The 16,188-nt window shown below is 51.0% G+C and overlaps 1 protein-coding gene across 8 annotated transcripts in view; it reads right to left on the reverse strand.

Annotated features, from left to right (window-relative positions):
* Positions 1 to 5,703: 5,703 nt before the first annotated feature.
* Positions 5,704 to 16,188, reverse strand: part of TSC22D3 (TSC22 domain family member 3) — a 72,883-nt gene continuing 62,398 nt past the window's right edge. For 6 of the 8 annotated variants that reach the window (XM_055122280.1, XM_055122279.1, XM_055122282.1 and 3 more), the window contains 2 exons: positions 8,395 to 8,446; positions 5,704 to 7,248 (listed from right to left, as the gene is read on the reverse strand). In XM_055122280.1, coding sequence (XP_054978255.1) covers positions 7,018 to 7,248; positions 8,395 to 8,446 — 283 coding nt within the window. In that variant the 3' untranslated portion in view covers positions 5,704 to 7,017. Of the gene's footprint in view, positions 7,249 to 8,394; positions 8,447 to 9,146; positions 9,492 to 13,898; positions 14,106 to 16,188 lie in introns of those variants that run through there. The other 2 variants (XM_055122283.1, XM_004606312.2) reach the window with 2 other exon arrangements.

The raw sequence follows: 16,188 nt of genomic DNA on the forward strand, positions 1-16,188 counted from the left end.
TTCACAATGGAGACATTACTGGTGCCCGCTCGAGCAAATCGATGAACAATGGGACAACAGTGCTACAGTGCTATGTATTTTCCACAATTCAAAAACCACTTTCAGAACTGGAGAGCTAGTCCAGTATGTGTGTGTGGTGGGGATGGGGTACCTCGTGTTCCATGCAGCCAACCAGGGTTTGAATCCCTGCACCTCCTATGGTTCCCCCAAGCCCTGCCATGAGTAACCCATGAGCAGAGTCAGAAATAAGCCCTGAGCACAGCCGGGAATCACCCCTATAAACCAAACCAAATAAAACCCACTTTCATGTCATCCTTGACTCATGGCAACTTGGCCTTCCCCGACTGTGTCATGGGTCTAGCTGATCTTTTCACTTGGTGGGTGTCATTCAAACTTGTCTCCAGTGAAGCATCAACAGAGAAGAAGGATAGAAGGATCAATTCCTGATCCTGGCGCCCCTCTTTAGTCTGGGGGCAGAGCTGAGAATCTGCATTTGATACCCATTTCCTCATCAACCTAATTCAAGTGGACTGCGACTCCCACTGTGAGAAGCACGGCCTTTAGATGGTGGGAGCCTCTTTGGACTTTGTCTCTTTGTCATTCCGGCCCCTTTCTTCCCGTGACCCCTCTCCCGACCCTAGCTGGCCCTCATCACCTCACACCTGGGCCACAGCAACAGCTGTCATGCCTTCAGCTAGCCCTTCTCTGCCCCAGCCTCTCCAGCTGCCGGAACCCATCTTCGGCAAATATCTTTGGCATCACATCACTTCCCTGCGCAAGTGCCACCCACGGCTCCCGCAGACCTTTTAGATCCTATGTCAAGCCTTAGGCTTCAAACTGGCCAAGCTAGCCTCGTTCCTCACCTCCCGCACGAAGCCCTCTGTCCTACTTCCTTCTTCCTCCTATGCTACTGCACTCCTATCTTTCCAGGCTCATTGTTCATATTTAGTCTCCTGCTAGTCCCTGGAGTAGTTGAGGTGGTTGCCGTTCTCTCTCCAAAGTCTCATTGGAGGAATAATAAAAGTGTCTTGAGATCCTTCTGCCTGTTTCTCAATGCAGTGTCTTCCCTCCCTGACTTCTGGCCCTACCATTCATTTGCCATAGGATATCTGGCAAGTTGCTTGAACTCTTCCTGCTTCTATGCTCTCTTTTTGTCATCAATAAAAATGGGAAACAGGAATCTGGGGCTAGAGAGATAGCACAGTGTGTAAAGCCACTTGCCTGGAATGTGGTCGACACTGGATTCAGTCTTGAGCACCACATATAGTCCCTTAATTATAGCCAGGAGTGACCCTTGAGTGCAGAGTTATAAGTAAGCCCTGAGCCATAGCCAGGTGTGGCCCCTCCAAATATTAAATACAATTTTGTAATTAAAAATGGGAATCTCAAGCACACTTGCCTGGTTGGCTTGTGGAGAAGACTGGGGAGACTGAGGGAGAACACTGTAGTAGAGCACCTACCTTGCAGACAGAAGGACCCAGGTTTGGACCTCCGACACCACACTCATGAAGTGTGGGATCCTTGAGGCACGGCCACTTGCCATCCCCAGCGCTGAGACTAAGTATGTGATCTTCAGTGGCCCTTCTTGCACATTCAGTTGAAAACACCATAATTCAAGTTTGTGACCCCCAGGGAGCATCACAACTAAGCACTGGCCCATCGTAACCCAGAACCAAGTGCACAGCAAATACTACGACCAGGTGTGCTAGCTTGGCGTCCCCGTGTGTGGCCCCTGCTCATCACAACCACCACCGCCAAAACAAAAGCAGGCAGGGAAGGACAATGACTCCGGAGCTGGGAAGATAACTTTGCATGCAGGAGCCTTAGGTTAGATTTCTGGCCCCACATGTTTCCCCTAGCATGCCTGGAGTGCCTCCTTCTCAGCATCCTTAACTGTGACCCAAAAAGGAATCAAAGGGGACTTTATAACAGTGTCTGGCACAGTGTTTTAGCATTAGTAATTATTGTTATCAGGGCCTCTTTCAGGCTGCTCCTTCTTGGAAACCACTTCTGTTTGGAAGCGCTAAGTGATGGGAGTTTCCTCCCCAACCTTGCTTCGCTGAGCAAAGGTGCTGAAGGATGAAGTATCTGGATTCCAGTGAACTCCTCTGCATGACAAGCTGAGGAATCTGGCTGCCAGCAAAGCTCATTATGTTCATTAATGTCTAACCAACTTCGAGAAGAGGGGGTGAGGTTTAAAAGCCAGATTTTTTAAAATCTAGAATGAATAAGATGATGTTAGGATCACCTCAAATGTGCTGAGGGACAGCAGAGTGTCGTCCCCTGTGGTCTTTCTCAAGTCCTTCTCTCTCCACGGGTTCCACTTGCTCCCTGGATGCCTCCTCAGAGCTCCTCAGGAGCGCCTTCCTTCACAGTGCTTTCCAGTCCAAAGGCCTTGCACCTTGCCCCGCAGCTGTTCTGGCCTGTCAATAATCTACCACCCACATTTCTCTGCTGCTTTTTCAAGCCACATGGTCACTTTGGGGGCAAATACAACAAATCCCTTTATAAGACCTGCTGACTTCACTGTCAGGGACAGTCATTCTGAGATCTGTCAATGAAGACTAAAAGGTCAACCCTTCTAAGTTTGGGAGAGGCTGAAAAATATTTTTGACATCTGAAAGGAATCCTCGTATTAGTCACTTTTTTTTGAGGTGCAGAAGCTTCTTAGTTTAGTGTAGTCCCATTTGTTTATCTTTGCTTCCACTTGTCTGATCAGTGGTGCTTCATCTTTGAAGATACATTTAGCTTCAATATTGTGGAGGGTTTGCCACATTTTCTTCCATGTGTCTTATGGATTCCAGTCTGATGTTGAGGTCTTTAATCCACTTTGACCTGACTTTTTTTGTGCATTGCATTATATACACGATAACCTTTAAGTATCTATATTGCAGCCCACGGTGCCCAAAAAGAGAGAGAGAGCACTTGCAAGAGAAAGAGAGACAGAGAGAGACAGAGAGAGAGAAGCAGACTGTGGGAGTGATGGGAAGGAAACTGGGGACACTGATCCTGTGAAACATACACTGGTGGAGGGATGGGTGTTGGAACACTGTATGACTGATATCTAATCATGAACAGTTTTGTAAGGGTCTATCTCCCAGTGATTCAATAAAAAATATTTTAAAATATATAAAATAAATAAAAAGAACTCTTCTGGGTCTGGGGGGGAAGCATAGGGCTTAAGGCCTTACACTCAAATAATTCCTGGCTCCATATATGGTCCTCAAGAGTACGGCCAGGGGTCACTCCTGAGCACAGCTGGCTATGACCCTCCCCTCCCCCAAATATAAAAGGGCCTTTCTGAGTGTTGACTTTGCATGCATGAGGCCTGTGTTCAATCTCCAGAACCTCGTGATTTTGTAGGCACTGCTAGGAGCAATCCCGAAGTACAGCGTATGGAGTAATCCCCAACACTGCTGGATTTGTCCCCCAGAATAAGTATAGAAGGACCCCTTGACACCATAAAGTTTGGATTTATATAAGAGCTGGGGGAATAGCCCCAGAGGCTCTCTTGCTCTGTTTTCTTCTCTATCAAATGGAGGTAGACCCTAAGGAATTCTTTTCCCAATGGAAGACTGCAAAACAGAATGCAGGGTAGCCACGAGGAGAGGCGCTCAGCATCTCGGACTCCTGCCTTCATGCCATGCTACTGATAGCGGGCTAAAGTGAGTCAATAGGAGGCCCCAGCAGAGAGGGCGTGCCCAGGCAAGGGAGCTTTCCTGCCACCGCTCTTCCCTTGTCCTGGTTCTAGCTACAGGAGAGCTGAGCCCAGAACCCCAGAGTCCCCAAACCTAAGTATTCCCAGGATCACCGTGTTCTTTTGCCTTCCCCGCTCCCCAGCTTGGTTGGGAATGGAACAACAGAAAGCTACTCCTGTCTGTGACTAACAAACAGCCACAAAGTTCCTCTTATCTAGTCAAGCAACCGCTGTGGCCTCAGAAGTTGCAGTGTTTGTCTCTGTTTGGCCTGCGTTGCCTTGGAAACCAAGTTCTCTTTCCCACTGTGAACTGTGGGCACCGTTTTCCCCCGTTCTGGTAGGGAAGGGCCTTACAACCTTAAAGGCTATATGTTTACTGGGTGGTCTTCTGGGAGTCCTTTGTTTTTATCCGTTGGTGGTAGTTGAGCTGGAAATTGGGTGTGGCAAGTCTCCAGAAAGTCCATCAGCAACTGTCCACAGTGGAAGAGGTTTAGGAGTTAAATGGGAACTTGGTTTAGATTTGGAGGGTAGCTGTCCTAGTTTAACATATTGACGCCAGTGGCACATATCACTGGCGGCTCATACATGGATGTAACTTAATTAACACAAATTGCAGTGCTGGCATCATTCAAAGTGTTCAAAATGTGCATCATTCCCACTGCTGTGAATTCCGCTCATCGGGAGCAAATCTGCAATTGTAGTCCATGAACTTGGCTGGCATTGTGAGCGAAGAGGTGAGGTGCAAGGGAGCAAAAATTGGGATGAGAGGCCAGCAATCAGTGTCTACCTCACTTATGGTGAGTTTTTGTGATCTGCCAAGAACAGTCCTTGCCCCACGTATGCCCTTTACAGCAAAGAAGCATTTAGAGTGTGCATGTGTTAGGGCCGGCAAATGGACTCAAGGGAGGGGACCAAGAACTCTTGGTCCCCGACATTTGTGGCTTGGGAAAGTCTAGGAGTTCTGTTAAATTTCAAGTGACTACGAGTGAAGTGTCTGCACAGTAGGAAGCTGAGATTGTACAGACTCGGGAAGGTGATGGCTTCCCCTGGGAACACGAGGTGGGGCACTTAGAACACGGCTCAGGGGCTGGATAGGATGTGGTAAAGGAAAGGAACTGCTAATCGGACACAATCAGAGAAGTGCCAGGATTCCAGAGGCCACCCACGTGGGACTGGAAAAAGGATGACGGGAGAGGAGGAAATGCAAAACAAGGCAGAGGAGGGGCCCTGGGCTCAGGGTCCTTGGACTTAGCTCTGCCCACATACTTAGTGAACTTGGAGAGTGAACTTTTAACACTAACCAGGGAAGAAACAGGGACTGAGAGCATCTGTCTTTGCGGGGTCCCAGGACAGGCTCTTCTGTGGACTGGTCTGAAGGAGAAGGTGCACTGTGAGTACAGTGGTTCTTTTTTAATTAAAAAAATTTTAAATTTTATTGAATCACTGTGAGATAGTTACAAGCTTTCATGTTTGGGTTACAATCTCACAATGATCAAACACCCATCCCTCCACCAGTGCACATTCCCCACCACCAATATCCCGGGTATACCCCCCCTTCCCCACCCTCCCCCTGCCTCTATGGCAGACAATATTCCCCATAGTCTCTCTCTACTTTTGGGCGGAGTGCAGTGTGTTTTGAAGAGGCCAGGGGCCCTGCTTATGCTCATTTGGGTCTTCTCTTCATGCCCACTCACATGTTACTAGCCCTTTGCTTTAAAGCCTCCCTCCTCAATCGCTCCCTTTGGTCAGTTGGAGTGTAGTCACCTCAAAACTATCACGAAACAGCAGGAGCAGGGACACCGAGGGGCAGATGCACAACGCAAGTCTCTTAAATGGGTTGAATAGCACCTCTGTCATCAGTGCTGGGGGTAGAAGAAGGGTGAGGGACAAGCACGGATGTGGCACTGAAGGACGTTGCTCATGAATATTCAATGGTTTCCCCTTCACAACCATACCAGGGGCCCCTACCACCCACTCCATTTATAATCAACCAGACACCACTGTTATTTTTAGAAAAAAAAAGAGCAAAGTTTTATTGAAATTTCAAGCTACATCTGAAAAATCAAAATCCAAATCCTGGACACATTTATCAGGATTAGGTGTCAGAAAGTGGAAAGTGTTCACTGCTATAGAACCCCTCCCCTCACCCGACAAGCTCCCTGAGCACGTGACCCAGGCCCCATCAGGTCCATAAGCTACCCCCATCCAGTCCTTGTCCACAAGAGGATGTAAGCCCACCAATTGTTCTGTTCTCTTGAAAGTTTTCCACCAGCATTCTCCCCCCTCAGGGAAAAAAATGTGTTTCAAAGGACACTGTGAAGTCCCAGCTGATCTCCTCTCAACCCCATTCTATGTATTCAGCACCAGTGAATGGCGTTCCATAGAGGACCTCACATATGTGTTTTCTGGGGGGTGGGGGGAGGGGGCACACGGCGACACTAGGAAAGGCATCCATGTCTGCACTCCGAGGCTGGCCCCTTCCCTAACTTCATTCTGGCATCTCACGTAAACCTCAAGAACAAACTAGATCGACTGGAGAAATGAACACAGTCCAAAATTAGCCTTAAGAGATCAGGAACCAGCTTCCAAAGCTGGTCAGGCCGTTCAACATGTAAGTGTGTGTATGGATACATTGCTACACTAAGATACAGATCTAGCCCTATGTGTATAGATACGCATGTATGGCTATATAGAAAAACTATGCCAATACTAACCAAACAGAACTTTGTAAGCGGTCATCCCAAAGCCGTAATCCCACACTGGGCTGTGCACAAAGCCATGCAGTATATCCTACGAAACAACAGAGGCTGGCTTGGCTCAATCTCTCCCGTCTGGGACCCTGCCTTCGCGAGACAGGGGGAGAAGAGAGAGGTTGCCTCTGCTAAAAACACAAGTGGCTTCTTCATAGGAACAGTTGTTGTCGGGTGATGTTGAAAATGTCCACGGAAATGAAAAAAAAAACAGACCCCTTTTACTTTCTACAGCAAACTGGCATTTCTTCTCTGACTACCTCTTCTCCTCTGCCAGTCGCGTCTAAGTTACCCAGGTCCTGGGAACCCTCAGGGCCTGGGAGCATTAGAGGCTCACTGGCTTGGGCTTACGAGTTCCCATGCAACTCAGCCTCCAGAGACCTGCTCTTGGTCAGGGGTCTGTCACTGAAGTGGACCCAGGTGGCCATGTCCTTGGGACATCTCTTGGCACCAGCTATGCTAGGTGTAAAGTTCTCCACGTGAGATGACGCTTAGGGAGCCAAAAAACAAACTGGAAAGAACTAGGTAGAACAGGTTTTGTGGCTCTGCCCACCAGAAGGACAGAGCCACTTACACCGCAGAGCCACCAGGGGCTTCGGGCGCCGGTGGGGCATCGGGCGCCGGCTCTTCAGGGCTCAGGCGGGACTGGAACTTCTCCAGCTGCTCTGGGCTCGCCAGGGTCTTCAGGAGGGTGTTCTCACGCTCCAGCTGGGAATTCTTCTCCACCAGCTCTCGGATCTGCTCCTTCAGGATCTCCACCTCCTCTCTCACAGCGTACATAAGATGATTCTTCACCAGATCCTGCAGGGAGGGAATCCCCGGAGTGGTGCATTAGTCATTTGCAGTGCCTGCCTCGGGGGGGTGGGGGTGGGGGAAGGACTGACTCTACTCCTCCAGTATGTGCCAGCATATTTCTCCGAAGTGCCCCCACCTTGGCTAAGGACAGTGCCAGGCTTGGGGGAGGGGTCATGCCTGGGAGTGGGGGAAGCCCAGCTCTGAGTCAAAGGATTCCTGTAGCAAGTTTTGAATGACTCTCCAAGATGCCCACTGCCCGTCCCTTTGGGGCAGGGGAGATGTCTGAATGGTTGGCTGGCCATGTCCTCATTGTCAAGTTACTGATGCTGCTGACAGCCTGGCTTCCAGGGATGACCGACAAGGCACCTAAGTCTTCTTTTTGTAAGAAATAAAAATTGTTTATTTTTGCTCTTTTGAATATATTTTGCACCTAGAGGAGAAAACAGGTTGTTTTCTCGTCTCTTCCTGGTTACCTGACCCAGCCCACTGAGGGACAGCTGCTGCCAGACCGGAAACTAGCCCTGAGGGAAGACACCAGTGTCACTGCACGCGCAAGCAACTGTGCCATTGAACTTGGGGCTCAACTAAGCAGTTGCTAACTCCTAGGTGCCCTAACACCGGCAGCCATGTCTCTTTCTCCCTCTCTCCGTCCCTCTTCCCCTGTGTGTGTGTATATGTGTGGGTATATGTGTGTGTGCGTGTTGTGTGACCTCTACCTGGGAAGATGAGGAGGAAGGGGCGGGGTGCCCTCCTTGTTTCCTCCCAACTCCTGACCCCCAGCCCGGGCTCTGCAGAGGTACTGCAGTGTATTTGCATCCAATGAGCTCTGGCCCTGGCCAACTGCGGGAGGCAGATGCATGCAAATGTCTGAGCACTCTGCCCTGCAGCGAGTGGCCCAGGAGGGGGCCTGCGGCGGCAGTGGGGAAGAGCCCACTCAGAGACCAGAGAGACACGTCTGGAAAGGCCCTCAAGTGGGCTATTCTGCTGGGACACTACTCTGGGTCTCCGCAGGGCTCGGAAGCAGGCTGCCAGTGCCGCCCCCGCTCTCCCACCTAGGCTTCTGCACACACCTCCCCACGCCTGCCTTCCCTGGAACAGTTTTACATAAGCAAGTGCTCGATCTGGGGATGAGAACGAAGTGATGCCACTCACCATGGCCTGCTCAATCTTGTTGTCTATGGCCACCACGCTAGCTCCAGAGGCACTGCCAAGACAAAAAGGCAAAGGGGGTGCATTAGGCACTCGCTTCCACTCCCAAGGACCTGGCGGCGGGCGGGGGCCAAAGTCCTCCGTCAGTCCGGGGCTTTCGAGGGCCCGGAGTTCGGGGCAGTGTGCCCCCCGCCCCCCGGATTTCTCGATGGCCCCTGCGGGAAGCTGCTGCCCCGCCGCCGCCGCCGCCGCCCCGAGCTTTGCAGGGAGCAGCAGCTCACTCGGGGACCCCGGGCGCACGGCCCGGCTGGGCCTGCTCGGGACGCCGGGGCGCAAGGCAAACAATGGGGGGCTCCCCGCAGCCGCCCAGGGGCTCCCGGGGCTAACCTACCGGGCTCCGAAGCGAGCTGGGAACTCCCGGCCGGCCCTGAAGCGTCCGGCCTGCTCCCCAGCGCTGCACCCACCGCACTCGGCCGGCCCCCAGCCCGGCCCGGCCCCACCCGGCCCCGCCGCCCCGCCGCCTCCGCCCTGGGCTGCAGCAGCTCGTCCTCGGGGCGCAGCGGCCGCAGGGACGCTCCAACCGGCGGCTCCCGGCGCGGCGGCGACGATCCCCCCCCCACCTCGCGGCGATCCCTCCCCCCCCGCCCCTTCCCAGGATGCTGCACCGCGGGGACCGGGACGGCGGCGCGCCCGTCGCTCCGAGGTCCCGCCCGAGCCCGCTCTCTGCCCGGCCCGGCAGCGGGGCCAGTGGTTACCTGTTATCCAGCTTAACGGAAACCACATCCCCTCCGAGCAGGGAAGAGAAGAAGGAGATGTTGAAATTGTGGAGCTGATAGACCGCCACCTCCATGGGGGTCTGGTACATGTCGGTGTTCATGGCTCGGGCTGCCAGGGAGCTCGGAGCGGGCGGGCTGGGGCGGGCGGCGGGCGCGGGGCGCGGGCTGGGACTCGGGGCGTCCGACCCTTGGGGCTGCGAGCGGGGAGAAGTCTGCCGAGTGCACCCAAAGCCAGGCAGAGTTTAAGGGAAGTGACTAGAGGGGTGTCGCCTAGTGTGTCACAAACTCCACAGCCGCCAGTCCAACCCAGAGTCAGAGATATTTCGGCTCCTGCTTCTTTATATAGGAGGAGCCTGCTGCGTCACATGGCGTCAGGGGCCATGCAAATGAGTCCTGTACCGGGCTGTGGGGCCCAGCTAAACCACATCCCCTCCCTGAACCTTAGCTGGGACTGTAAACAGTTCAGCACTTTCTGTGCCAACTGGCATCTCCAAAGAGAGCTCGGGAGGATGGGTAAAAACCAAACTGAAGCGGATTGCAAGAGAAAGAAGTCCAAATGCCATGACAAGAGGTCAAAACCATTCAGTAGCAACGGGGGCTGGTCCAGAGAGCTTGCCTTTATGTGTTAGCCAGCGTATGACCCTCATCCCCATGGTTTTGTGTCACCCCACATCACATTCCCTGATCTCCCACCCTCCCCACCCACAGGCCCACCTTTCCTCCCACAGGCTGCCCTCTCAGCCTCTGTCCTATGCACCTATGTTGTTCCTAGCATGTCACGTCACTCAAGCCAGCCAACACAACAGGCACCTGCCCACCCCCCAACACGCGCCTCCCAGCAACTGCTTTCTTCTATACTGACATATGCACAGACCCAAGTTGTGTACTGACGTTGCACATAGGTGAGCTAATCTGTGCTGTCCACTGTGCACATATGGTGAAAAGCGTGTCAAGGAAGTTTAAAAAGTGGGGAAGCTTGCATTGGGGAGCAGCTCGGGCCAGTTGAGTGACAGGGAGCGGGGTGGCCAGAGGGAAAGCGGGAGCAGAGTGACCACATAATGACAAGTCCCTTTCGCCTTGGCCTCCACACCCTACTCTGCAAAGAAAATACATTCACTATTATCCAGCATCGCATGTGCCTCCTTTTACAAACAAAACAAAACAGGACTTGGAGACTTTCTGAGGAACAACAAACGGTAAACTACAAACGCAGGCTGTGAATCAACCATCCCCATGAAATGCTTGCCCTGTGATGGGTTCAGCCATAGAGGGTGAGAGGCTACTTCGGGAACAAAAAGATTGGAGATCACAAGGAAAATAGGTGGTTGGTGCCTACGAAACATTATATGTTTCTGTCAAAATAGAGTTATACTTTTCAGCCTCAAGCTCAAAGAGGTGAAAAAAAGCAGACAAAACTCGAGGTCCTTTCTATGGGCTCTTTCCTACGCGAGTCCACCTGGTGGACAGAAGCAGAATTGCAGCCAGCAAGAGCAGTCGGGACAGAAGGGATAGGTGATGCAACTTGGGAGTGTTATTTACAATTTAGGGCCCTAAGGAGAACATTGGGTTCCACCACATAGATAGAGTTTGGATGGAGCTAAGGCCAGTGCCCATGAATCAGTTTGTGATTCAGGCTGTGGTCCAAAGAAATACCCTAATGCAATCATGCTATTGGAAAAGTACTGGAACCTCTTATCAGCAAAAGAAGGTAATTATTATTTGCTTCAGGATATTTCTCCTAACCAGGTGCCTGGCACCGACACTCTGGCTATGGCCCCAGTTTAGCCCAATCTGAAGACCTTGATTTTCCTGTAGGCTGCCAATGCAACTATATCACTGAATGGCCAGTAGTTTTCATGATGATGGGAAGTGCCCGCTGGATCATATGAATAATAATAAATGAACATGGGACATTCTATTGGTAAAGGGCCCGCATGTAGAACTATCCAAGCAGACAAACTTCACCAGCTCAGATGGATTTTTTTCCACTCCAGATTAAATAGGAGAGCATACCAATTCTAGGATATTCAGTTAACTTGAGATCAAGCTTTTCTGAACGCCATGTTTGCACCAAGTGCTGCGGAGCAGACAGAACAAATACAGACTAAGTTTATATGTCATCAAGAACATTAGCTGAGGGGTAAAATCTTCCATAAATTAGGGAGCTTAAGAGATGCTTGAATTCCCTGATAGGAATCTGCATTCTGTGCCATGAAGAGCTTTCTGGGCGCAGGAAGTCTAACTGACCATTGGCTTGTAAATCTTTCCTAAACTACTGCTCTTCAACTCACCCCAAGATTCCAAAGGAGATGATGAAAAGAAAAGGGGAGAAATAAATAAGCTGGGTTGGCAGGGGGAAAAAAAAGTACTAGGAAGTCAGGGCATAGGGCGGAAGAGAAGAAAGATTCCTCAATATGGATTCCCTTATATGGAGACAGAGACAGAAAACTCCAGGTGGTTGGGACAAGAAAGGCAAAGAGACTGCCTTTGAATTGCTTGCTAATTATACTTCAATTTAAAGGGCTGAGAAATGAACTCAAGGGGCGGTGATGAACGCATACTTTGACTGCAGGAGCCCCTGGGTTTCATCCCTCCCTGAAACCTCTCCTCTCTGCCCAGCACCACGGTGGGGGGTGACCCCCCAACACTAGTAAGGTGTGGTCCACAAACCAAACAAAACCCAGCTGAGTCTGAGAGCTCCTAACAGCAGCTGCCTTAGCTGAACATCAGCCACAGGCTAGAGGCTAACTGGCTAAGCCATAAACTCTGAGATGGAGACGTCGCCATCCTCCTGCTCCTCCTCTTCCTCCTCCTCCTCCTCATCATCGTCATCGTCGTCATCTTACATGGTCTCTGTGGCTCACCTAATTAACTGTGGAGCTGGATTTCTAGCCCGAGTTTCCTGTCCTAAAGACCAGGTATATGCCCATGATAGGTTCGGTGAAGAAAGGGTCAGGGACAACAGCAGGGCTACTGTTGGAGAAAGGATCCAAAGGTTGACTTTGAACTGGAGGCAGAGACACCTTTGCCAATAGTCATGGCCCCAGGGTCCTGGAATAATGGCCAAGCTGGTGTACAGAAGTTCTGGAAGGGGGCTGTGTTCACCAAGGTCATTTCTAAAAGAAGCCATGCAAGTATCCAAGACATTTTTGTCCAGGAAATAGGAACTGTTCAACTAAACCCGTGGTGCCCAGAATGGAGTCTGTCGTCCTGGCTGTGTGATCTCCCAAATAAGGTATGGAGTTTTGGCATCATTACAGTTTAATCATACCTCCAATTCCTAGGGTCCCACTAATTGGCACCCGAATGACCCCCTGCTTCCTGCTCTGCTCTGCTTTTAGGACAATGAAGACAACAACTGCCTCTCACCCCTCCCCCAAAAGGGCTCCTGTCAGCAATTTTGTTTTTAAAAAACAACTCTGAAAATATATCTGAGGTTAGGCTCAAAATTATCCAACAGCCAGGGAGCTGGTCCCCTTGACACCTCCAGCCCATAAATCTAGAGAAAAGTACACCCCATTAGCAAACAATGGGTCTATCTCAGCACAGAGCTGGCAGAAGGGAGACAATGGAAGTAAGTGTCCTCATGGAAAGATTCTCAAACCAGTGAGGAAAGATGGGGGGTGGGAAGGAGGAGGAGAAGAGGGGGGTATGAGGAATTCACCAGGGCTTTCTGTTTAACCCTGAGCACACCAGAGAATTCCTTGGCCCAGAATAGCTGCACCAAACCTTGCCATGAATGGAAGCATCTGCTGGGTGAGCTATCAGCGATCTTATCTAAGTTTTCTGAGCAAAGTGCTGATCCATGACACTCTCCTGTGAAATGGGTCACAGTGACTTAGGGATTCGATAGCTCAGCAGTCCCCAAACACACAAAAGATGTTTCCAGGCGCCCCCTCTTTGCCCCAGCATATCCCCAGCATCTAGCTTCTCTGTGGAATTCTACAAGAAGACAGAGGTAGCCCCTTCCTGTTTCTTAGGGGCGACATTCTAGATGGAGGGAGGTAGATTCAGGAGGTCCTGAGTTTACTTGTTCCCTTTTATTGTTTTAATATTGTTTGGGGGAAACACCTAGATGTGCTCAGAGCTCACTCCTGGCAGGCTGGAGGACCATACAGGGTGCCAGGTGCCACATCTGGGTCAACTGCATGTATGGCAAGCACCTTTATCCACTATACTATTGCTCTGCTCCCCCCCCACACACAGTGATTCGCTTTTAAATGAGCCCACTTGGAATGTGTTACAGGCAAAGAGCATAGCTTACTCTAGCTCCTGCAGGCGGTCCAGGCCACCATGCTTTGAGAGGTGGTGAGGATACTAGGGTGGGTACAGGAGGATGGGGAGTGGCAACAAGGGGGAACATCTCACTTCCCTTTTGGTCACACTCAAAGCATTGTGTGTGCCACACAGCGCAAAGGAAACTATTTATAGGCAGGCCTTCATTTTTTTTTCCCAGGGAATGTTCCACCACAAGATTCGGCCCCACCACCAGCAACCCATGGGGTTTATGTCAGAAGAAGCGGAAAAAGACCCTATGTAAGAGGTACGGGAGAAGCCACAAAGCAAACATTGGGTTAGGAGCTGGAAAAGGAAATCAAAAGGATATTGAGCACTGCAGAGTTAGAATGGCTTATGGGATGCCTGCAAACCAGCTCCCCCCACTTATTCCTCCACTGCTAGAGGGGGAAGTGGGGGTCCAGCTGAAAGCTCTGTCTACCCCTAATGACTTACTTGTCCCTTTTTTTGAAGAGGCTGGGGGAAAAAGGAGGCCGAAAAGCCATCACTGATGGCATGGGCCTTGCTTCTCTCTTCTCTTCTCTCTTCCCCTCGGGTCCCACACTCCAGCGTGGAAGACAAGAGATGGGGAAGGCTGCTGCCACTTACTTGGTAACTTTGGCTTCGTGGAAAATCCCCAAAGTGCAGAAGGAAGCAAGCAAGAAAGACGGCGGCTTGGTGGTAGAGCCTATGCCTCGCATATATGAAGCCTTGGGTCTGATCCCCGGCATCCACCCAAAGGGGGTTGGGGGAAGAATGACGGAGAGAGAAAGAGCCTTGTCTCTGTGGGTCATGTGAATTGTCCTGCGTGGCCAGGAGCCAGAAGCCAGACTGTCGGGGCTAGGGGGCAGGACAGCGCTGGGAGGACAACACAGATGTCAAAGGTGCTGGTAGGCGGGAGGGAGGCCATGGAGACCCCGTGGTCGGATGGACTGCCTTGGAAAAGCAGCTCAAGCTACTGATTTGGGCTCAATCTTGGCACTGAGTGACGATTGGAACAATGAATTGTGCCTTTCAGCTCCTTCCCCAACAGAGCCCCATGTGAGTATGATAAACAATCTCTGAGTGACACGAGGGATGACAGGCAGAATCAAATGCCACTGGACAAGGCATTCTTCCCACTCTCCCTCATCCCCATCACCCCCAACTTTGGTAGCTAACTCTAGGGGAGAAGCATCTCTGCAGGACTGAGCCATTTGCCATGCTAACCCAGAAAGAAGTTTAGCTCAGTGGATCTTCAAGTTCATGAACATTGTGCCATTATTTATGTCTGTCTCCTTTCCTCTTATATCTTGTAGTTAAAAACACTTTACCCCTTTAGTTTTTCCAAGCTCTCTGTTTCTTTTCCATGCTCCCCACTGCCTATCTAACAAGACTGGAATAGATATTCCTGACACAGTGATGTGTACAATGAACCTTGGTAAGTAGGGTCCCATGCCTTCACGCCCTTCACCACCCACACTACTGGCATTCAGTTCTAGGCAACTGAATTTGTTAACTGAAGGCCTATTCAAGGTACAAGATATATTTCCGGGAAAATTTAGCAAACTAATGAGGAGGAGAAGTTCAAAATGGCGCTTCTTTGCTGACTGTCCCAGGCCTTTCTAGAATGGTTGATTTGGAGGTCTCCCTACTGACTAATCTCTCTGAAATGGAAGCTTTAGGGAAAAAGGTCTAGGGCTTAAGTTGACAGGTCGTGTAGCCCAGAGGTGACACGACAGTTTTATAAGACCCTGGGTTTGATTGTCCTCCCTGCCACTCCTCACCATGAAAAGTAGTCTGGGGGGGGCGGGGTTGGAGCCCCAGCAGTGCCATGCTCAGGGCCTCACTTCATTTCACAGAACACAGTGTGTTTTTTCTCTCTACACCCTGCCCTTTGGTCCCATCTAGATGAAGATAACACAGCAACCACTCAGTTTGAATTTCTGTGGGACCTCTGGCTCCTGACATCCTGGCTGTTTGTGCCAGGGTCCCTCATTCAGAAATTCCTTCCTTAACACCCTGGGTTTGTAACCTAAGAGAACAAAACACAGGTCTCTGCTCTCTGAATTGCCAGCCATTTCCTCCTGAAAAGAGGATCTATAATGTAGCACAGTTGGGGGTTGAGGGGTCTCACCTCTACCTGCTAAACTCCTGAACTCACTTCCTTCTCTGGGTCCTTCTGTTTTGTCTTGATATCTGGAAGCATCTTTAGGAAAAGAGACCACCTCTGCTCACAGTCCACCTTCTGGAAATTTGAGCCCATGGCAGACTTCCTAAGGGCTTAGGAGAGAGGGCAGCAAGAACAAGGCTACTCTCCATGTTTGTTTGTCTGAAGCAGCCTATCTGAGGCAGGGAGACACTGGATGGAGGGGGGGGGAGCGCTGTCTCCGTCCCTTCCGCTCTGTGGAGCAGTCCCAAGAGCTGAAAATCACAAGGCTATTTCCCCCCCTGGCAGTTGCCAGGGTAACTTTGAGTGGTATGTGAAGGGCTGAGGAGGGAGGAGGGGGTGTGGGCACTGGTACTGCTGGGACGACAAGAACCAGGAGGATCTTGTGTGGGCTGCAAAGCCAGGGCCTGTGAAGAAGTTAGGGGCTCTGGGGTGGAGCACCTGGCTCCATGGTGGGCCCCACTAGAGAATGAGGTGACCTTTGAAGTGGTACACGTTCCCAAGGAAACAAAATGATGGCAATAATGCTGGCCTCTTCAGGCGCTTAGGTTCTTAGGCGATGATGGGTAAGCATTATGAGCCACCCACCCAGGGCCC

This window comes from Sorex araneus, chromosome X, assembly GCF_027595985.1.
Source record: "Sorex araneus isolate mSorAra2 chromosome X, mSorAra2.pri, whole genome shotgun sequence".
In the NCBI taxonomy this organism is placed as follows: Eukaryota; Metazoa; Chordata; class Mammalia; order Eulipotyphla; family Soricidae; genus Sorex; species Sorex araneus.